The 22,649-nt window shown below is 45.7% G+C and overlaps 3 protein-coding genes across 3 annotated transcripts; all 3 read right to left on the bottom strand.

The window, feature by feature from the left end:
* Nucleotides 1–6,950: 6,950 nt before the first annotated feature.
* Nucleotides 6,951–8,941, bottom strand: LOC133926092 (cytochrome P450 71A1-like). The gene is made up of 2 exons (XM_062371888.1): nt 7,874–8,941; nt 6,951–7,743 (listed from the first exon to the last, which is right to left on the bottom strand). The coding sequence occupies exons 1-2, from the start codon at nt 8,786–8,788 to the stop codon at nt 7,120–7,122; spliced, it is 1,539 nt and encodes a 512-aa protein (XP_062227872.1). The 5' UTR covers nt 8,789–8,941; the 3' UTR covers nt 6,951–7,119.
* Nucleotides 8,942–8,971: 30 nt separating this feature from the next.
* LOC133926176 (ras-related protein Rab7-like) lies at nt 8,972–16,006 on the bottom strand. Its single transcript, XM_062372006.1, has 7 exons — nt 15,803–16,006; nt 15,657–15,683; nt 15,438–15,537; nt 9,825–9,971; nt 9,674–9,754; nt 9,442–9,587; nt 8,972–9,335 (listed from the first exon to the last, which is right to left on the bottom strand). Exons 1-7 carry the CDS (start codon nt 15,853–15,855, stop codon nt 9,266–9,268), a joined length of 624 nt encoding a protein of 207 aa, XP_062227990.1. The 5' UTR covers nt 15,856–16,006; the 3' UTR covers nt 8,972–9,265.
* Nucleotides 16,007–16,900: 894 nt separating this feature from the next.
* Nucleotides 16,901–22,355, bottom strand: LOC133926010 (proline-rich receptor-like protein kinase PERK1). The gene is made up of 8 exons (XM_062371775.1): nt 21,632–22,355; nt 20,481–20,990; nt 19,628–19,714; nt 19,458–19,528; nt 19,029–19,105; nt 18,722–18,869; nt 17,857–18,018; nt 16,901–17,448 (listed from the first exon to the last, which is right to left on the bottom strand). The coding sequence occupies exons 1-8, from the start codon at nt 22,086–22,088 to the stop codon at nt 17,140–17,142; spliced, it is 1,821 nt and encodes a 606-aa protein (XP_062227759.1). The 5' UTR covers nt 22,089–22,355; the 3' UTR covers nt 16,901–17,139.
* Nucleotides 22,356–22,649: the final 294 nt, after the last annotated feature.

Raw genomic sequence — 22,649 nt, 5'->3', positions numbered from 1 at the left:
CGGGGATAGAATGGACAAACAATACACAGAGTTTTAAGCTCAACTGCAATATGTAGATGGGGAACCAAAAAAGAGAATCTACATTTGGGGTGGTCCATATTTCAAATAACGTCCATCCCTTGAGCATATATTTCACTTCATTTTCCATATCAAATTGTGACTAACAATCATGAAACAAATCAGGATCCATATTGTCCATGCATGGAGTATAAGGGTACCCTGGAAGAAGAGTCTCCTAAGGAATATAAAAACTAGGGATACGTATTTTCTAAAAACTAGTCGGTCGCACGACTAGGGTAGGGAGTTCCGCGACCAGTACGAGCTTATGCGACCCAAGGTCTCGCCCAACGAGTGGCGGATTTGGTTTGGATGGGGTCTTGCTTGGACGCCCAACCTCACTGATCGTAGGATCGAACCTGACACAAACTGTCCAATCATATTTATTAATATCTACTCGAGTGTTTTTCCTTCCCCATGCGCTTTATCCTACGAACAAAGTCATGGACCGATGCAGAAGAGCAGTGCCCAGTCCTGTGGCATTAAATGCTATGGGGTGAGGCAGTACAAACCAGCACGGCGAGACACAACGGATGGGACTGTATCAATAGACCGGTCAGGCAAGTTGATAATCTCACATACAAGCGGCAGGCAGAGCACTCGTACGAGACGACGTGACAGACAAAGATCTACGGCGCATGACAAGGGGATGTATCAAACCCTCAGGGTAAGTGGGCACGCTCTGTCCTCTGTAATGATGGCTTGGTTAGATATTAGGATTAGCAGGAGTCCTCTGTTTGGACCCATGTATAAATTCTCCTCCTCCCTCCTATATAAAGGGATGAGGACCCCATTTTGTAAAAGAGAAAAAGGAAGGTCTGACAATCAGCTAGAACACCATTTGTAACCCAATCAAATCCTCCATAAACACAATACATATGACGTAGGGTTATTATCCTTCAAGAGGTCCGAACCTGTATAACTCTTCGCGTCTTAGAGTTCGTTACACACACAATTCATCCTGTGTTCCAGGCATCGTTCACACACCCACTGTTTAACACACTCCAGAATCACCGTCAGGGATTAACCCTCAACATTTGGTGCGCCAAGTAGGGGTGTGCGTTTCGTCGTTTCAACAAGTTCAAAGAAAATCAATCAGACCGCCCACGGCCGAATCCACGGCAACTGCAGAGTCCCATCCAGAGGACCCCGGCCGCCATAAGGTATTCATCATGGGGTACCATTTGGATGAACCTGCTTTGCTCCAGGCATGGGACACCGAGCCAGAATCTGAGAGCTCTGAGACCCAACATGAGGTATGCATGGTGGAACATGCAGCACGGGACACTGGAGGCCCTTTTATCCTGAATGCCGGTGGCAAACCCCCGGCTATACGCCCAGAGGGAAACCAGCCTGGTGCCGGACTGACAGGCACCTCAGGACAACCCCCGCATCCCCAACGCCGTCCTGAGGAGCCCCTGCGCAGAGCGTGGTCTACGGTGGCATCGTTACCTAGACCATCACACTGTCTAGACGTGGGGGGCTCCCCTCCCCATGACTTATCGCCGCTCTAGGCCCAACGTCTCGATTACGAGACCATAACACTGCCGCAAAACCCGTAGACCCTGCGAGTGCTCCTCAGCCACCCATCGGTACATGTACCAGAGAGCTTATCGGTGGCTCCCACCGGTACATGTACCCAAACTGAATTCTAATTAATCATTAAGTCTATCATTTATATAATCACGACTACAATGATTAATCATAATGCAATCCCGGTAGTTCAGGTACGTGTTTTGTGCCCAAGATCAAAACACATGCCTTTCAACATACATCATCACAACAAAGCTTAATAAAGAGTGAATAATGAGATTATATTATAAGTCTTTAAGTAAATTTGCAATTTTTGATAATTTACAACAAAAGTCGCCATTATTCTTCTGTGGCGCAAAACGCAGTGCGATTGAGGTCCGCATGTGTTGGTAAAATCAACAGTGGTGTTGCACCGCACTGCACTCCCACGATTTTACAAGTGGTCATGTTCAGGCAGCAGGTCAGTGGCGCTTTCATCAAAACAAACAAGGTTGGAATAAAATGCAAACCCAACTCTCTAATCTTGAGGAGATATGGACATGGGATTTATGGCTATGCACGCTGCACGCCAACCCACGTTTCTTCGATGTTGACGGTTGAGGACAAGATATCGCATATTTTTTTTTCGGGATTGCTATATCATTATCATACCTGAGCATTTTCTTGCCCATGTTTCTTGGATGTTGACGGTTGAGGACACGATAGCGCGCATTTGTTTTGGGTGGATGGGGTTGCTATATCATTATCATACCCGGTCATTTTCTTACCCATCCTCACCCGAATTTGTATTCATCAATTTTGTGCTAAGATCTGTGCAAGCCTGTGGGCCATTTCAAAATTTGGCTGTTGTTGTCATCCAAACACGGAGGCATTTCTTGTGCAATATTATTCCCAGTGTCAATCATATAGTCGTACTCAGAGTGCTGGATCCCGACTTTCATATACCACGTATCGTACAGGAGTTCTATGATTACACAACCAAAATCATGCATGCTGTATATTTTGATCTTACTAGTAAGACCAACCCAAAGACATTTTTGGGATTTCAGATTTCCTTTCGTTTTCCAATCAAATCCGTGACGAAAAATTCTGAAATAAATCAAAGATACGGGGGGAGAAATAGCACACAAAATTTTGGGATGATCCGCAATCTGTGGAGCCTGGACTCGCTTTAATTCATCATAAATTCTATTCCATATTTCAGTGATTTTGGGCATAAATTCAGCATGAAGCAGCCAGGACAGCTCAAAGCAGAATGGCTTAGGTTTATGCCCCATTTCTTGTTCTGTATTCAAAATCAAATGATTATGATGAGACATATATCTTGGTATTTTCTTCAAGGTAGTCAATGGAAACATGGTTTCCCATTCACTGTTCATCAACACTCTATCCAATTTTTCTAGAGCAGGCCGTATCACTGCCGTGTCGACGAAGAAGTGCTCCCAAGCTCGTGTTTTTTTTTTTTTTGGTGAGAACTAGGTAGACCACGGGTCATCGTAGCAGTGCCAGACATGCGGTAGCGGAAACAAGCTTTGCCTGGTTCATCCAACTGAGATAAGATGTGTCTATCCAGATTCCAGATCATGCTCCGCGGCCAATGCTCTCACGTCCGTCGCCATGCATACAAAATGTCGCCGGCGACGGCAAGCCCTTGCCCTTGGGACGCGTTCATGCGTTACCACACGACGGATAGAGTGGGTTGCCCTTGGCTCGGCGAACCTCCGACCCGGGGCACTCCGTCCTCCCGACGCCGAATGGCACCGGCTCCAAGTGCTGCCTGCCCCTTGTAGTTCACGGAGCTGTTTCATTATCAGACCGACACAAAAGGTCTAGTTTTACTTTAGGATTTTCAGTAGGACCAAACAAATTTTTATAATACTCAGTTGCATGTTGTAGCAACTGTCATCTCCCTCAATCATTCTATCATCTTGATGAAGACAAAAAAAAAAAAGTTTTTTCCTTGTTTTCCCCTATTAGCAACTTTATGGAAAAATTCTTTGTTATTATCCCTTTCAAGAGCCATTTTGAGTTAGACCTTTCATTCCAATAAATCTCTTCTCCCGAGAATATTTTCATCATCAATTCAGTTTGAATTGAAGTTTTTCTTTCCAGCTGCTGAGCAGTGAGCATATTATCCTCCTCTAAATTCTCAAGATTCTATAGTTCTTCTTGTAAAGACTGTTTCTTTCTTCTCATTTCACCTCTGCGGAGAGAGGATACGGGACTACAAATCTGCGGAGTACTGTAGCACCCGTAACACTGTAGCACATACTGTTTACAGAAACTGCCAGTGACCCGGAGGATAAAACCAATGTCGGTACTGTAGTACTGTAGCAGTGCTTTAGCAGTACCGTACACAGAGACTGACATGAGCCTAGAGAGAAAAGGAGGCATCACTGTAGTTATACTATTCACAGAGGCTGACCTGGGGTACGGAGAGCAGAAGGTAGAAACTGTTTACAGAGACTGCCAGTGACCCGGAGGAAGAAAACAATGTCAGTTACTGTTACTGTAACAATACTGTACACAGAGGCTGATATGGGTTAGGGAGAAAAAGAGGCATCACTGTAGTTATCCTGTTTACAGAGGCTAATATGGGGTTCGGAGAGAGAAAAAGAAGAGTAGAAGGTAAAAAATAGGATAGCTGCTGGAGATAAAAAAAATAAGGGATGTTTTAATAGTGATAGGGGATGCTGTAATAGTATTTTTGAGGATGAAAATTTGTGGGATCTGCTAAAAATTCCAGCGACGCCAACAGCCGTGCAGTGGTGTTGCACCGCACTGCACTCCCACGACTTTACAAATGGTCATGTTCAGGCAACGGGTCAGTGGCGCTTTCATCAAAACAAATAAGGTTGAAATAAAATGCAAGTTCCAACTCTCTGATCTTGGGAAGATATGGACATGGGATTTATGGTTATGCACCCTGCACGCCAACCCACGTTTCTTCGATGTTAACGGTTTAGGACAAGATAGCGCACATTTTTTTTCGGGATTGCTATATCATTATCATACCTGAGCATTTTCTTGCCCATCTTCACCGAATAATTTTGTGCTAAGATCTGTGCAAGCTGTTGGGCCATTTCAAAATTTGGGTGTTGTTGTTATAAAAAACACCTTAATTCTTTACAACTAACAAAACGTGCAACTTTTAATTTTAGATCAATTACAATTAATTTATATTGGAGTTACAGTTAGGTTATATTTAAGTTACAGTCATTTTTTATGTAATTTTCATAGAAAGTTAGTGTAAATAAAATTCGGTGCTAGAGTTGTAAAAACACCTGAATTTTTCTACTACTATCAACACATACAAATTCCAGATCAAATATAAGCCATAGATCTTAGATCTAATGGTCGTGTGCTAACCTCCTTAAAAATGCCCGGATGGGCTATAGGCAACCCTTTTTTTATTTTTTACGCATCTTCTATTGATCGCGATTGAAATTTTCATTTTTTATAGTCGTCGGCCGCCGGCGAGCTTCTGTCGTGATTTGTGTTCAGGTCGGGGTCTGGTATGTGTTCCCCATATTTAGAGGGATTCCTGGGGCGGTACGAACAATGGATGGGAATGATTAGGTGATGGCAAAAACAAAGATGACCTCGGCAACGCCAAGTTCGTGCAATAGGGGTAATAGTCCGACGGTAAGAGCGTCATCGGAAATGAAGCATGATAGGGAGGAGGGGGAGTGAGTTTCTAGCGAGAGAAAGAGGAAGAACAACGTCTGGTGGACGGGAGGAAGAAGAAATGAGGGTGGCAAGATAAAGATCAGACGGATATGCTTCGTCAATTGTAAGATGTTTAGTTTTCAGTCTCATGTCGTTTAGAATGTTCTTTTCTTTATTTCAATGGAAGAAGATAGGGCGTAAAATAATGGACATACTACTTTTCAATCGCTTGAAAATCTCTTCTTTTTTCAGTCAACGAACATGCTCGTCCAATCTCCAATGGACGGTAGATCTCCTTTCTTCTTCCTTCAACTGCAACAACTATTCATTTTCTTCAACGCGACACAACCCAACACTTCCCCGCCCCACCAACCTCCTCCTTCTCATGTGGCGCTCCTGTCACCGGCTCCACCGTGCTAACTCGATTTCGCGTGGCCATTTTTCGCTTCCTAGCCACCAGCCGTCCTCCACCACCACAGCCAGTGGCGCCCCGCATTCCTCTAAGCCCCCGAACAGCACCGGACCCCACGAAACGCTTGAAATCTAGGAGATGTGCAAAACAAAACGTACATTGTCCGAGCATGCTGCTCTGCTTGGTCATCGGTCCGTCAACTACGGTTAAGTTATTAAAATCCTTGCGCACTTTTTTTTTCTACAGTTGGTGAATGAATCGAACATTGTACTAACATTCCTAAGTGAGAATGTGAGATCAAGCAAGAGAACCAAACATCAAACATAGCATCTCAAAAAGAAAAAAAAAACACAGAGGCATATCTTGTGCAGTGTTATTCCCAGTGTCAATCATAGTCGTACACAGAGTGCTAGATCCTGACCTTTATATACCACGTATCGTACAGAATTGAGAAAAAAAATTCCAGTCATCTAAAATACGCCCTACTAGAGCCCTACGAAAGGATATATTAAAGAGTTCTGACTTTAACACATCTGCAACGGTTACATTTTTCTTTCTGGCTATTCTGTATAGATGTGGGTAAAGATCTCGAAGACTTGATCTTCCAAACCAAGTATCTTCCCAGAATCTAATTCAAATACTGTTATTGAGATGAAAAGATCCTAATCTTAAGAATTGATCTTCCCAGAATCTAATTTGAGTACTGTTATTGAGATGAAAAGATCCCAATCTTAAGAATTGATCTTTGACCTTCATAAGGCCCGACCAAAAGTGAGAATCACTATATTTTCATGTCACTTCTCCTATCGTTTTATTCTGTAAATATTTTTTTCTCAGCAGTTGTTGCCACGTCCCATCTTCATTCATTAGCTTGAAAAGCTATTTACTAAGCAATCATTTGTTCTGGACATCAATATTCTTTATCCCTAAGCCACACTGGTCTTTAGATCTACATAAAATTCCCCACTTCACCAGACGGTACTTTTTCCTGTGCTCAGTGCTTTACCAAAAGAAACGTGATCTATAGTAATCCAATTTCTTAAGAATTTCACAAGGAATCTAAAAAAAGAACAACATGTACATCAGGATGCTACTTAAATTTGAATTAATCAGTACTAAGCGACCCCTAACAGTCGAAAGTTTGCTTTTACAACTACTCAGTACTAAGCGACCCCTAACATCTGTGAGTATAGTTTCTCAGACTCTTTAGTCTCTCGATAACAGAACAATTTACTTTTATGGAAATGATTTTCAAGCCAGAAAGCTGCTCAAATACACATAGCAGAAGCTTCATATTCTTAGCTTGATTAATATCATGTTTCATAAAAAGAATTATATCATCTACAAGGAGTTCTGTGATTACACAACCAAAACCATGCATGCTGATGCTGTATATTTTGATCTTACTATCAAAGAGTAAGACCAACCCAAAGACACCGTACGTGCACTTACTGAGGAGACCATGGCTTAGAAACCAAATGCAGCGTCGCCTTGAGCCGCACGGATAGCCCGTTCAGCTCGTCCATGTCCAGCGTCGACGCGCCACCGGCCGGCAGCTCCCAGTCGAAGTGGTACAGTAGGCTCGCCAGCGCCAGCTCAATGGTCGGCACGCCAAACTCGACCCCGGGGCACCCTCTCCTCCCAGCGCCGAACGGCACGAACCTGAAGTCCTGCCCCAGCGCGTACTGATCATCCGTCGGGTCGTCGTCCGCGAACCGCTCCGGCACGAACTCCTCGGCACGCTCCCACGTCGCGGGGTCCCGTGCGATGGCCCAGGCGTTGATGACGACGCGGGTGCGCGCTGGAACGTGGTAGCCGAGCAGCTCGGTGTCCTCCACCGTCTCCCGGGGCAGGAGGAGTGGCAACGGCGTGTGCAGCCGGAGCGTCTCCTTGATCACGGACTTGAGGTAGCGCAGCTCGCTGAGGTGGTCTTCGGTGACGTGATCGCCGCCGCCGACGGCCGCGCGGATCTCCTCTTGGACCCTGCGCATCTCGTGCGGGTGGTTGATGAGCTCCGCCATGGCCCATACCAACGTAGTGTAGGCTGTGTCGGTGGCGGCGGCAAACACGTCCTGGACATTATATGCATCAAAACGACCGACGGGGATGTTAATTGCATGCAGTCCTCAAGAACTCAACTCATCTAGGAGTAGGAATTAAGAACATATACATATGCTAATCGATCAATTAGCACGTACGTACCAGAACAATGGCCTTGATGGCTGCCGTGTCAAAGCGAACTCCGTCAGCGTCCTCCTCCATCTCGTTCACGTCCAACAGCACGTCCACGAAGTCCCGGTGATCGTCCTCCTTCCGCCGGCCGCCACGGCGCCTCTGGCGGTGGTCCGCGATCACCCGCTCGATCAAGGCGTCCATCTCCTCGAACGTGTGCGTCACCTTGGCGTCTAGCCCCGTCAGCGTGTCCAGCCACGCCAGCCACGGCACGAACTCCCCCACCGTGACCGTCCCGAGGAGCTCCTCGAAGTCGGCGAACACCTTCCTCAGCTTCTCACCGCCGTCGAGCTCGTAGCCCCCGACGTCGTCGCCGAACGCGGCGCGCAAGAAGACGCCGTTGGTGTAGGAGATGAGGAGGTCGCTCAGGTTCACGGCGTCGCGCACGGCGGCGCGGCGGACGCGGTCGAGCAGGGCGGCGGCCTCCCGCTCCCGAGCGCGGCGGAAGGAGAGGACGCGGCGCTGGCTGAGGAGGTGGAGCACGCAGACGCGTCGCGCCTGGCGCCAGTGCTCGCCGTAGGGGGCGAAGGCCATGTCGCTGCCGTAGAGGAGGCGCTCAGCCATGCGCACCCTTGGGCGGCTCGCGAAGGCCAGGTCGCGGGTCTTCATGGCCTCCTGCGCCGCGGCCGCCGAGGAGGCCACCACGGTGGGCACGCGGCCGAGGCGCAGGAGCATGACCGGGCCGTGCGCCTCCGCCAGGGACCGGAGCTTCCGGTGCGGCAGGGACCCAAGAAGTGGAAGATGGCCCAGGAGGGGAAGGCCCGGCGGCGACGGAGGCAAACGCCGTCCATCGCCACAGGACGGAGAAGGCTTCCTGGCGACGAGGAGGAAGAGAGAGAGGAGGCCAATGAACAACAGCGCAACAAACGGCGTTGAGACGTCCATGTTTGCACTGCACTGAGCTCAGGTATCGTCCGACACAAAGACGGCCAACTAGAGCGTTCGTTACCTTGTCCTTCCCGTTTGTGATAAGTATGGCGCATGCAGCAAATACTCTACACCAAGACTCTTGTGAAAGCCAATATTGTACACAGCTACCGACTGTCCAAGTTGCCGAGTAGCAGACGCTGCACAGAAAATATGCTGTGGATTATATTTTTGGTTCGTGGCCACTGGGCATGCATGAATGCATGGCGCTGCTTGTTTGCTGGCGACGTCAGGGCGCGCCGACAAAGGAAGCCGCAGTTACAAATGAATTTTCTGCGTCTACACAAGGGAGTCAACAATAAAATAAGCACCCGTATGTAGACAATGGCACAAATACAAGCTTCGCAAACTACACATATGGAAAGAGACCGGCAATCAACAACAGACCCCACAGAATCAATCAACCAACCAAGGGGATCGCTTCGCCCATATCTTCTAGCATTCACAGCCTGACGAGCGTTGTTGCCTTCCAGCACCCCCAACATCGATTGTATCAGGAAGATACCTACAAAAGTTAGCAAATCGTCAATCCATCCGGCTACACTACAGTGCTGCCTGTATGTATATTTCCTTCCTAGTTAGTATATATACGTGTCACTATCTGAACTTACATATCTTCTTCTGGCTCATTCTTGACAGCATTCCTAGCTATACACTCAAAAGCAGCTTCTACATTGAAGCCTTCTTTAGCAGACGTCTCAAAATAAGGGATATTCCCTTTTGAAGCACACCATGCTTTAGCCTTTTTCTCAGAAACCTGAAAAGAAAACAAAATTAATAGAAGCACAAAATAAATTCAGTGGAAGCAAGAGTGAACAGAATTTGGCGACGAGAAATACTCACAGTCCGGCTATTACCACCATCAACATCAATCTTGTTCCCAAGTACAACAAATGGGAAATTCTCTGGATCAGATGGGCTAGCCTGCATTATGAACAATGGATCAAATTTTCACGAAACACGCATTAGGATCACTAATAAGCAAGTTACTTACTTGTATCAGAAATTCCTCACGCCAGTTGTTGAGCTTTTCAAATGACTTGGTAACATTCACATCGTATACAAGAATACAGCAGTCAGCTCCCCGATAAAATGCCACACCAAGACTCTGAAACCGTTCCTGTCCTGCCGTATCCCATATCTAAGCTTCAGCGAAACACAAGTGGGGTAAGCTAAAATACCAATGGAGCTATTATTTAAAAAAACAGCAGGAGAGCTGCTCATTTCACTGAATTAAGAAGGGGATTTACATGTACAAGTACAACACAAATGATATCAAAACATTGCTAAATTAGTTTCATAAGCAGTCATGGTATCAAAATATTGCTAAACTATCATGACTAAATTACTATTCGTGAGATAAGAATATATCAAGTAAGTCAGTCGTGATAAAATCAGGCAGGTACAAACCTCAGCTGAACCACATTTGTCGTTTATCCAAATAAACTACATGACGCTGAAATAAAAAATGTTGACTTAATGATACAGGTAAGAGTGAACAGATTAATAAACCATATCCCTAATTTGAACGTGGACATGGACAATGATAAACGCCATAAATAATGAATTATAGACATAAATAGGCCATGTCCTTTTCCGCTTTTATTAAACTTTAAAAAAGAAACAAAATGTAGTGACCCCAAATGTTCGACATAGTGAGTACTTGTCAGATTTCAAAGAACATGACAAATAGATAACAGCTCTACAGCGTCATTCATTATAAGCCAGACAGACCTAAAACTTCTAGGCCAAAGTCAGTAGGCAATCCATGAAGTTTGGGTAATAGTACCTATATGGGATTATGACAGGTAAACAGGTTTTTAAGGAACAGGGACACAATCATGTTAAGTAGAAAATAATTCAAGAGACAGACATAAAAATATGCAAAAGTGGAGCATCCTGAGCTCCAGGCAAACAGGATGGTGCCTAAAAAATAGAAGATAGCATAATAAAACTGCATCTCTCAAAAATCTTGCAAGATGACTATCAGGCACAGCACTGCTTTATCCTGGTTAACTGATTAAGTGATGAGAAATCTCCCAAACAGAAACTTCACACTGAATCACATGTGCATGACTCAAGCACATGCATATATGATCCAGTAATGGTTTCATTTCTGTGTTTAGTTGGAATCTCATAATTCACTGAGAACTCACATTAGTGAAACAATGTCTTTGCAAACAGCCAACTTAGTTTCTTTTTCCTCAACAAAATCAGGTGTCACCTCAATCATTAAGAACTTAATCCTTAAGAAAGCATACTACAGGAGGAAGTGCAAACGAAATGCAGTGCTGGACTAGAGTTAAATGGATGTAATTTCTTATGCTCATACCATAGTCCTCCATGTAGCTTATAAGAGGAGTTATCATGTTGTCATCAAATACATACACATATATAAATAGAGAGAGAGAGAGAGAGAGAGAGAGAGAGAGAGAGAGAGAGAGAGAGAGAGAGAGAGAGAGAGAGAGAATAGAAGAAGTAAGACCAATGGGCTGCTTTCTTTTCTCCTAGCTCACGCTCTTTCTTCTTCTCTCTGCAGCCCAGCTGACCTGGCCCAGGTGTCCCTTATCTCCTCCTACCTTTGGTCGAATGGCACACAGGAGCAGCTGCCTCTATCTCCTTCAACCGAAACCAAACCGAGCGGCAACAAATCCCCCCGAATCCGGATCAAATACCAAGGGAAAAATCATCTAGAAGCTCTCAAACGGAATCAAAATCGAATCCTAACCGATCCCCTGCTTATCTCTTCCCGATTTACCCCAAATTGCAACAAACTCGATCTTTATTCCTTTGCCTATATAAGGAGAGGGAGGATCGATCTGTTCCGGGGGGCGAAGGGAGGAGCAGGGGGCGCACAGAAGAGGAGTGGAGGGCAAGGCCCTATGCCGCCGCCCACAGAGGAGGCTGAGGGGAGAAAAGGCCGGAGGCCATGGCTGTCGAGCCGGCCATACTGCCCATTGCTGCCCAGTCGCGTTGAGGTCCTACCACGGAGGAGGCCGAAGGGAGAAAAGGCTGGAGGCCATGGCCGTCGAGGCCCTGTGCTGCCACCCTGCACAGAGAAGGAAGAAGGGGCTCGGGTGGAGCCCCCTGCTACCGCCACCACCGATGAGGAAACGGCCCAGAGGCCCTGCTGCCCCATCATCGGAGGCCTTGCGGCGCAGAAGCTCTGCTGCGATTCGCCGTCGCCATCGATTCAAGAAGCTGCAGCCCCATCACCGCCATCAGCAAGGTAAGACTGTCACGCCATCAAGCTTAGCCCAGCCGTGTCGTCGTAGCCGGTGCTCCGGCCATGCCGTGTGCTCTTTTCCTTTTCTCTCTGTGATTGTGGCCGGCCATCGTGCTGAGGTGCGCATGTGCTTGTCCCCGACCATCGTGTTGTGGTGCTACCGCACGTCGTCATCTTGGTCACTACAGGGCTTGCGTTTGTGCTTGCCCGTCGTGTGTTGCTGGCCGGCTATAGTGTCGTGCGTGTGCTGTAAGAAGCACTGGGTTCCAGCCGTGCGCCGTCGAAGTCTTGCACTCCAGCCATGCGCTAGTGGACTTCGAGCTCTGGCCACGAGTCGCGATAGCCTTTGTGCTCGCCGTTGTGCTTTCTTTGTGTAAGCTCGGCTGCTGCGTCTTGGCTCATGGTGGTGTCGCTGTCTGTTCTGGTGACGTTATGTGTTGAGGCTGCGCTCTTTGTGGCCCTAATGCTTGATGTGCAGCTGTGCTCCCTGTATTTGAGCCCGGTTGTGATTATCCTGTTTCCAGTCATATTGATTAGATCATGGTTACATGTGTTACTGATGGCATTGTCGCCCAGGGAGGTTCATCAGGATTGCTTGTTCTTGGTTTATGTTCATGGTGAGATGAGGCTGTTGGTTGCTTGCTGCCCTTCTGTTCCCTCTTAGGGCTAAGCTAATAATACCTATGATGCTACCCTCTGTTGTTATATTGTTCTGATGCACCTATGGGCAGCTTCTCAATTCATATGCGATGCCCCTTTCACTTTGATGTCAAAGATGGCACATGCTAGTCTCTCTCTTGCCGGTTTGATACAGATGTTTGGGGCCTCACTACTATAAAATTGATTTTATATGCTGACCCATCACTACCGGTTCCTAATGAGCCGATAGATGTTTGAGGTATCACTGTCGGCTTAGAAGCCGCACAGGAGAATCAATTATCATGACTTATGAACCGGCAGTGATAAGGGTCATCACTGCTGGCCGATGGCTTGAGCCTGCAGTGATGCCCAGCTCCATCATCACTGCCTGTTCGTGTTATGAGCCGGCAGTGAAACCTTGACTATCACTGCTGGCTCTAACCATGAACTGACAGTGATAGTTCGTAAGTATCACTGTCGGCTCGTGTTATGGATCAGAAGTGATAATGGGTATCATTGCTGGCTCATAAGAAGAACCGGTAGTGATAACGGGTGAGCAGTGACTGGTCGGGTGAATAGTGCCAGGTCGGGTATCACTGTCAGCTCGTGTTACGAACCAGCAGTGATAATGGATGACAACTTATCTTCAAAAATTCATAACTTTTCAATACGAAGTCGGATAGGGACAAAATTTATATGAAAATTGTAGCCCTCGACGAGATCTACAACTTTGTAGTTGAAAACCTTTTCATTTGAAGTCATTTATATGTCCAAATAATCATTTGAAGTCTCAAACAGAAGAGATCAAAATGATTGCATATACTACTGTTATCACAAGTATTTCTATAGTGGAATGGTAAGGATATATCGCGTGAGCTGAGAGGTCTCAGGTTCAAGTGCCACGAACCGCACGTGTAAGTATTTCGCGCGAAAATCGCGTGACTTGTGACTTGCGATGGTGTGGGGTTCCTCGAGTGCAAAACTTATTTATTTTTTTTAGTTTTTCCGGTCCAAAAAATGAATCGGGGGCATATTGTATCACTACTGGCTGAAGCCTTCAGTCGACAGTGATAACCCCTTCACTGTCGGTGTCTGGGCCGGCGACTATCACTGCCTGTTGCCCACTGCTGGCTCTAAAATTGGCAGTGAAGGCTACTTTAGAGTCGGCAGTGATAGGGTTTTCTGTAGTAGTGACTATTGCTGCTGGCTTTGGTACGTGTGCATGATGATGAAGTGTTGACTCTGATCCTTGATCATGCCCCTTCCGTTGCCTCTTACTGGATGAGTTGTGATGCTTTTTCATTCACCTCTCTATGGCTTTGATGAGCTCGACTCCTTTCTGATTGGGCTAGCATACAGCTTTGAGGATGCTTTTCTTCAATAACTAAAAAGAAATGTGGCTGCTCATCATGTTACTGCCCTCCTGTCAACTATTGGAGTTGAGCTACTGTTCTCTATCAGGGAAGCAGCTCATTGTGATTACCCTTTTGCCTATGTGGCTTATCGCCTTCATGGCTCATCGTCGCCTTTGTGACTCATCAGAAAATATAGTGCCATTGCAGCAAGAGCCTTCGTGGGCCACAGTGATCACCCTCGCTTTTGTGGCTTTTGCCTGTGTGGCTCATTGCCGGTTGCCTTCGAAGATGGCCGATGAGGACAAATCCGAGACCCGAAAAGGGAGTTAGTGAGTCAAGCACGACGTCGGAGCTTCTGGTTGTGGCTTCGCTGCCGCTTTCGGTAGAAGCTACGTGTCGTACTACGCTCCTAGCTCACCTCTTTTACATACATGATGCTGAGGCCATACGCGGCCGATGATGATCTGGGGTAACAGTCCCAAAAGCTCATGCTAGACTGTTATCCCGTTTCTTTACTGCTCTCATTTCTAAGGCTTACATCGCTTGGTATTTGTTGCGTGTAACTACAGTCTTACAGACTCGGAGATGACCTCCATATGACGACTATTAGCGCAGCTTAATCGGAGGTAACCTGAAGAGACGGGCGTAATTAACCAAAGACGCTTTAGGAAGACCTAGGAACCAAGACAAAGCAATCGCCAGATCATATAAGATAGTCAGATAGCGTGTGCGTTGTGGAGTAAAATATATAATGAAAGAAACTGTATTTTATGATTTCAACATGAATGAATAAAGTTTACATGTTTCTGATTATTACATTTTCCTATCTTTCGTATACTTTGTATACTGTCACGTACGCAAATATTACATTCAAAGTTACACAATACATATTCGAACGTGAGTTTCTGAATCCGCGAAACACATGCAGTGCGAAGTGAAACCAATCATCACAGACTCACAGTGTGTACCTTCCAATTTGGCCTAGAAAAGTTCTACGATAAAGCTAGACGTTGACAGAGGCACTATTCCCTCTCTTGATATTTGTATCCCCAAGCATTTGTAATCACTCTAGCGTCAACAATAAGCAACCCCACAGGATAGTTGAGAAGTACACGCTAACAAAGCATCTGAAGCAAAATGAGCTGATCATTATTTTAGTGCGGCTACTCCGATCGTCAACAAACTCATCTAGAGCACTGATTTGAATCAAGACTTCACAATGCGGACTGCAATTACATTCACGGCCGCACAAGAGCACACCCCCAAATCCACTCTTTGATTCCTAGATACTAGATACCCCAACCAACCCTTCAACACAAGCCATGCCCAGAGAACCAGACACCTAAATATAACGCGAAGCAATTCCTGGGAACGAAAAAGAGCAGACCTGTAATGTGAAGAGGCGGTCGTCGATCTGGACCTCCTTGGTCAGGAAATCCGCGCCGATCGTCGCCTTGTACTGATTGCTAAACTTCTTGTTCACATACCTGCGCACACAAACCAATCAGCCCTGAATCATTCAGCTCCCCGAGACCCCTCAAAATCGCTCTTTGAACCCAGACAAAATCGATGAATTGGACAAGGCAAGGTCGCGTTTCGAACTTACTGGTTCATCAGCGAGGTCTTCCCGACCCTATCAAGATTCAAGAGAAGCAGGCGCAAAGAGAGTCAGAAAACGGCGCAAGAAAAGAAGAAGAATTTCCAAGAGCAAAAATGGGGAGGAAAGAAAAAAGGTAATCGCGTGTGGCGCACCCGCTGTCGCCGAGGATGATGACCTTGAGGAGCATTCGCCTGCGCGACGCCATGGGATGGGCGTGGCGGATCTGGCGCTAGTGATGGATCGGAGCGCGACGAGACGGCGACGGAGGAGGAAGACGAGGGGGGGGGGGGGGATGAAAAATTCCGCCTTGTTGTGTTCCGGGTGACTAGCGTCGGGATTGGTGCGCTGTCGAAAGAAAAAAAAAAGGCTCGGGTCGCCGGGTTGGCTAATTATTTGGGGAAATTGATTATATGTCATCAATCTTGGTAATATATTTAAAATTGATCTTCATCTGATCATATATCTTAAATTAGTCCTTATGAATATGTGATCAAAATATAATCAACTTTAGACATATTATCAAAGATTGATCAACTTTAAGACATATAATCAAATTTCCCGTTATTTGTGATCAGCCGCGTTGGATTCCACGCTGTGGCCTTGCGTTTTCTTCTCAGTTCTAACTTCTAATTAGACTTCACAGTTTGGCACTGCAATCAAGTTTACTCAAATCTTGTAAACACTTGTTGCAAATAATGCAAATTCTAGCTCCCTTTTGTTTAGCTTGATCGAGTTCAATTTCAGGCTGTCGATGGCACGACTTGACTGATATTCTTTTTGCTCTATCGATCATTTGTTGTATTTTCAGTTGAATGCCGGGCCCGTGTTAGTAGTATAATAATTTAGCCGGAGCAAACCGCTGCAGTCGTAACAAGAAACTGCAAGTCTGCAACGGCTTGTACCGTCTGCTGAATGCTGATACAGCACACTGTAGCAGATAACCTACCAAATTTCGCCTTCCCGTTCTGTTTTCAACTCCTGAACAAACCGCCAAACAACAGAACATGGCTAGTTCCAAACAAAAGAGCAGTTGACAAGTGACAGGGAAGCATTGCTGTATCCAATTCAACAGCTGAGAGCGTCTCTTCCACGCGTCACTCTTTCATGGAACAAACAGACGCAGACAGTTTGTTCCACGTAACCGGACGGCATGTTTTCTGTGTTGCTCTACAAGCTCCGGAGTGTAGCCACACAACAGTTTTGAGCCTGTCAGAGCCGACAAACTCACAATGGCCTTTGCTCGCACTCAGTGGAGTCATGAATTTAATTTATAGGAGATACCCAACTATACTTACGAACCTTTGAGTTGTGGCAAAAGCGCGGAAAAAACAGTGAACTGGAGCTGCCAAAAACTATCTCAACCAAACAATTTCAGTTCGTTGCAAACAGGTCAGCGAATTATGTCGATCCAATCAGCTAGGCTGGGAGCGGGGGATTTACAAATTTGCGGTAGTTGAGACGTCCAAAAACCCAAGAGGAAGATGCTATCTCACGAAGCTCGGCTGTCTCCAGCGCTGTCGCCGTCTTTCTTCACGCTCCCCATCTCCATGTCCTGCGTCTGGTGGCCATCGCTGCTCGACACGGACGGGTTCTTGCCGTACTCGCTGGTTGGCGTCTGCTGGCTGCTCTGGAGGCCGCTGCCACCGAGCGCCATCTTCCTGAACTTCTTCAGGTCCTCGTTGTACTGCCCGGTGTCGTAGTCCGAGCTGCTGTATGATCCCATGAACCGGCTGCGACCGGGCTGCACGCCTTCGTTTAGATCATCCAAAGACACATCGCCTTCCAAGGCCCGGACAACCTGTTGATTAGATCCAAGTTGCAACAAATTAGTTGAAACACTGCGTGAATAAGATAACAATAAGAGGCATCAGAGTATACAAATGCAATATTGCCATGCTGAAAGCCTGAAACAGTGTTGACACCCTTCTTTTTTACTGAAACTAGAGTGACCTAGTGTGGAATCCTGCCCACTTGGGTTTGAGTCCTGGTCTCCCAGACTCAACACAGGTGCTCACCTTTCTCCTGGGATTAAATTCCAGGTAGAAAAAACTAAGAGTGCCTGAGTCCGATCTTATGAGATTGACTCAATTTTTTGCTACGTAAATGATACAGGGATGAAAGATGAAAATAAACAAAGTTCAAATAGAAGGACAATGAACTTGCATTGACGAAAACAAATATACATGAAAAGTATTCAGTTCTATACCCGACTCATACGTGGCCGCCTGCGTGCAGAATGGCGTACACATGCAGCTGCACAGGCTATCATTCTTTCCATCTCATTATTATTGTATTCATTTCCCAGCCGGGGATCCACTAAAGCATCGTGATTACCATCCTCAAACGCTCGTGTCATTAAAGGCCTTGCCTGCAGGGGAAAAGGGGGGAGTGGGGTGGGGGGGGGGGAGATAGTTCAAACAGATGTATTGAAGCCTGTCCAAGAAAGGAGCGCATGCTCGGGAAGAGACATAACGAATATATAAAGTTTACAAGATGATAAACAGTCTGAGAAGAAGAATAAAAAAGGTATACACAAAGTTCAGGATACAAAAGCCAAGGTGAAGGTACCTAATCATAAAGAACCTACATGGATAGCAAGTACTCACTCCATTTCTTTTTATAAGGTGCGCACAAATTTCAAAATTCAAACTCGTGATCTTTGACCAATGATTTGTCTAACAATATGTAGATTTTGTGATATAAAAATGGTATCATCGGATTTGTATTTGAAAGTACTTTCGTATGATCATAATCTTGTTGCTATGAACGATATGCTACAAGAGAAACTAACGATCAAAGTGTAATTTTAGAGACCGTGCCAAGTCAAACCGTGCCTTATATTCTGCAATAGAAGGGGTAATATATAGGATTACATGAAGATAAAGCACGTGGCTGTTATTTACAGACCTCAAGAATGATTGTGCTGTAGTCACAAGATTAATCACAATAAATATTATCATATAAAAGACCTAATTTTAAGATAAGTAAAAGTACAAGAATAAATTATTTGACCCTGTATACTCACAGAATTGTGGACAGCAAATATGGATTAGTTTTGACACATAACTTACCCAATCAACCAAGCTGTCATCCATATGCGATTGTTTTGAACTTACAGGACGCCGCCCTGTTATTAGCTCAAGAAGCATTACACCAAAAGAGAAGACATCTGATTTCTCAGTGAGCTTGCCAGATGATGCATACTCAGGTGCAAGGTACCTACGAGTAAGAGTAAGACAGCAGTTTTGATACAGCAGATCCTGTATTTCGTTGTGTACCATAGATAACCTTGATAAATCTTGTTTCTCAAAAGTAGAGATAATGCTTCGCAACAAAAAAGAAGTACGCGACAATGTTACACAGGAAGATTCAACTTACCCAAATGTTCCCATTACTCTCGTTGAAACATGGGTGTTAGCATCAGAAGTGAACTTTGCAAGTCCAAAATCTGCCACCTGTAAAGAAAAGGTTTATTTAGCTGATTACGCATCCAAACAATGTGATAGTAGGTCTATATCAACTATTTAATGATGATTGGTTATACTTATACATCTACCAGTCACAACTATGTCTTCTGAATTTACTCATCTCAACTAGACACACACATGATTAGCCTAGTTCAATAATTGCATAGAAGTTTCTCATCTAGTGCCATTCAAGGAACAATGACAAGTTCACTGAGGAAGTATGTTAATCCATATGCATAAACTGTGCTGAACCACAATCTTTCAAGGTGGTAGGTATTAATGTGAATTGATGTCCAATACTACAATAAAGAGAAAACGAAATGGAGAAAATATATGATACCTTAGCTTCAAATCTCAAATCAAGAAGAATATTTGAGGCCTTTATGTCACGGTGAATGATCTTAGGATGGCCTGTGAAGTGAAAACAGATATAAAATCAGCATATAATCGCTACTTACCCGTCTGAAAGCAGAAAAGAAAGCTGAAAGCATAAGTTGGGTTTGAGCTCACAGTCTTCATGAAGATACGCCAATCCCTTCGCAGAACCCAAAGCAATTCTTAGTCTTGTTGGCCAATCCATGGTTGGTCGGCCTCTTCCTGAAACGGAGGTGAAAATAACCCTAAAAATCCTCAAGGAACATAAACCAATGGGTATAGCATATGGTTTGCATGACATGTGGTTCAAAGCAATATGTTCAGGATTTTGATGAAAAAGTGTTTGAGAAACTATCGGGGATCAGAAAACATTTCCTTTTTCTATGAAAGGAAAAGGGCATGAGCTCTGTCATTGCTTTGAAAGAGACTTCTTTTCCTTTTTGCGTGTCAACAAACACAATTGTTATGTCTTCCCAATTTGACAAAGTGAACGAAAATAGCATATAATTCAAACTGAAGTAAGGAGCAGCATTAAAGCTGATAGCTTGTTTGCTTGTGGCTATTGTTATGCATTGGTCAAATCCTACAATAGTTACGGTAGAGGCAGCCCGCTATAATTCACTTCAATAAATCAAGTTGCCTATTGCACTCAATTATTCAGAGCAAGCAAAAACATATCCTTAGCACAATTCTCTGGTGAAACAAAACAACCTAACAATTATTTCAAACCATTTTAGTATTTTGTATACCTTGACTTCACAGGTTTTCCTTTGCAAATCATCTGGATTTTTACTAGGCTGGTTTAGTGTATAATGATACAGGTATTAGCTAGGGTACAGATGGGTACTAAATATGGAACAAAATACTAAATATTTTCTTACTCACTTTTAGAGGTATTACTCCTACATGGAGTTTTTTTTAGTTGGGAACTGTGCAGAGAATTTTGAATGAGAAGAAGTAATGATAGCGCAAATACAAGAGAGCATACCATGTAAGTGGAATTCCAATGTATTGTTTGGAACAAACTCATAAACGAGCATCCTGTTGCCTCCAGAAATGCAATAACCGACCAAAGATACAAGATGTTTGTGATGTACTCTGCTGATAATCTCAACCTCTGCCTGGAATTCACGCTCTCCCTGGCCACTTCCATCTCTTAATTGCTTAACGGCAACCTCTGTGCCATTTGGTAGCACTCCTTTATGAACATACCCAAAACCACCTTGTCCGAGCAGATTAGCATCAGAAAATCCATCGGTTGCCGCCATCAACTGCTCGTAAGTAAATGTGCTTCTTGAAAAGCCAAGGGCAATGCCAGGGGACAGTGGAGGGCGGCTCTCACCACCGGAGTGATTTGAAGCGGAACTACTACTATGTACATTAAGCGGAGGAGGAGGTGGAGGGGAAGGATGTGAATGCATCTTGACCACATGATCAGGTGGTGGTGGTGGTGGGGCGTTATGCTGCCAATTTTGGTACGTCCCACCATACTGATCCCCTGAAGCACAACAATAATTCTATTGAAAAGGCACAACCTTGAATATAATGGTGGAGAAAGAATTTCCACATTAATTTCACAATGCGGAATCAAATAAAGAAGAAACTATTGCAAAATGTTAAAAAATATTAATTAAACACATTTACATGATATTGCTACTATCAACCCTATGCCAGTCAACTAGTAAAGGATAGGAAACTCAGTTGAAGAGAAGTTTCCCACATGCTTTAACTGAAACCTAGCAAATTCCTTGAAACCCTAAATATCATAAACCATGTGCCCTGATATCAGTTTTTGTTTACAAAATTTCCACTTAGGATTGTCTCAGACACAGAAGTGATCCACACCACCAGTACTCCATACTAAACTTAGCCTCATCATTCATCAACAACACGTGAGACCTATGACCCACATTTGTACCTGAAAATTTGGTTCATATTTTATCCCCGTAACAACATGACGCAACGAGAATGCATCTTGAACGCACCAAATCCTCGAAAAAAGCCACGACTGTACATGACAGCCCACAAAAACATTTGCCTAGAACACAATAGAATTATAGGTGATTGCGACGTGACTTAGCAGTGGTGGGAATGAAGGCACGAGGCATCTGTTTGTTGAGCTTAAAGGTGGCATCTCACCTTTGTACGGCGGCGGTGGAGGAGGCGGCGGGGGCGGGTGGCCGTAGTAGTGAAGGAGGTGGGGCGGCGGCGGGTGGTGGTGGTGGCGCTTCTTGGTCTTCTTGAACAAGCAGATGCAGAGTAGGCTGCCGAGCAGCAGCGCAACCAGCCCGCCCACCGCGATCCCCACCACCACGGGCGTCGACAGCGCCGGGTTGGACGGCGGCGTCCCCCTCTCGGACGGCGGGGAGGGTGTGGTCGACGGGGGCGAGGGCGTCCTCGGTGGGGCGGGAGGCGGGGTGGAGGGGGTCACCGGGGTGGCAGAACCCCTTGGTGGCGGTGCGGAAGGCGTCGCGGGAGGGGGCGTCCCAGCCGGTGGCGACGGGGAGGACGAGTTGGACGGGGGTGGTGTCGCCGGCGGCGGGGCCGTCCCGTTGGCAGGCGGACCCGGCGGCGAGGTCGGCGGCGGCGACGACATGGGCGCCCACGGTCCCTAGCCCTTCCGCTTCCCTCCCTGCTCCGCGCGTGCACTTTGATTCCTTGCTGCGCACTAGGACTAGTGCTGCTTTTGCTCGCTCGTGAGGTGGTGGGGGAGGGGAATTGGGAACGGGAAGCCTACCCGGAATGCGACCTGCCCGCGAGAGACGCAGGCGTAGCAGCAGCAGCAGCCGCACTTGCACCGAACAAGGAATTGCAGGAGGAAAAACACAAGACGGACGGGCCGGCCTACTCACTGACCAGGGGTGGTGTTGGTTCTGGCGCGGGTTTTATGGCGACGGTGACGCAGGTGGCGAAAAGGAGCGCCGGATCGTTAACGTCTCCGCTCGGGTTCGAGTCAGTTGGTGGGGTATTAGTGGCAGTATCTTAGACCGTCTCTAATTATATATTTTTTTATTTTTATTTTTATTTTTTTTCGTTCTTATTTTTTTATTTTCTCGTATTTCCAACAGTTATTTTTTGAGAGAAATTATGAAGAGAAATATGAGATAATCACATCTTAATGAAGAGAAACTGTTGAAACATTGAAGAAAATAAAAAT

This window comes from Phragmites australis, chromosome 1 (genome assembly GCF_958298935.1).
Source record: "Phragmites australis chromosome 1, lpPhrAust1.1, whole genome shotgun sequence".
Taxonomy (NCBI): Eukaryota; Viridiplantae; Streptophyta; class Magnoliopsida; order Poales; family Poaceae; genus Phragmites; species Phragmites australis.
This window is presented reverse-complemented; position numbering and strand designations above follow the sequence as displayed.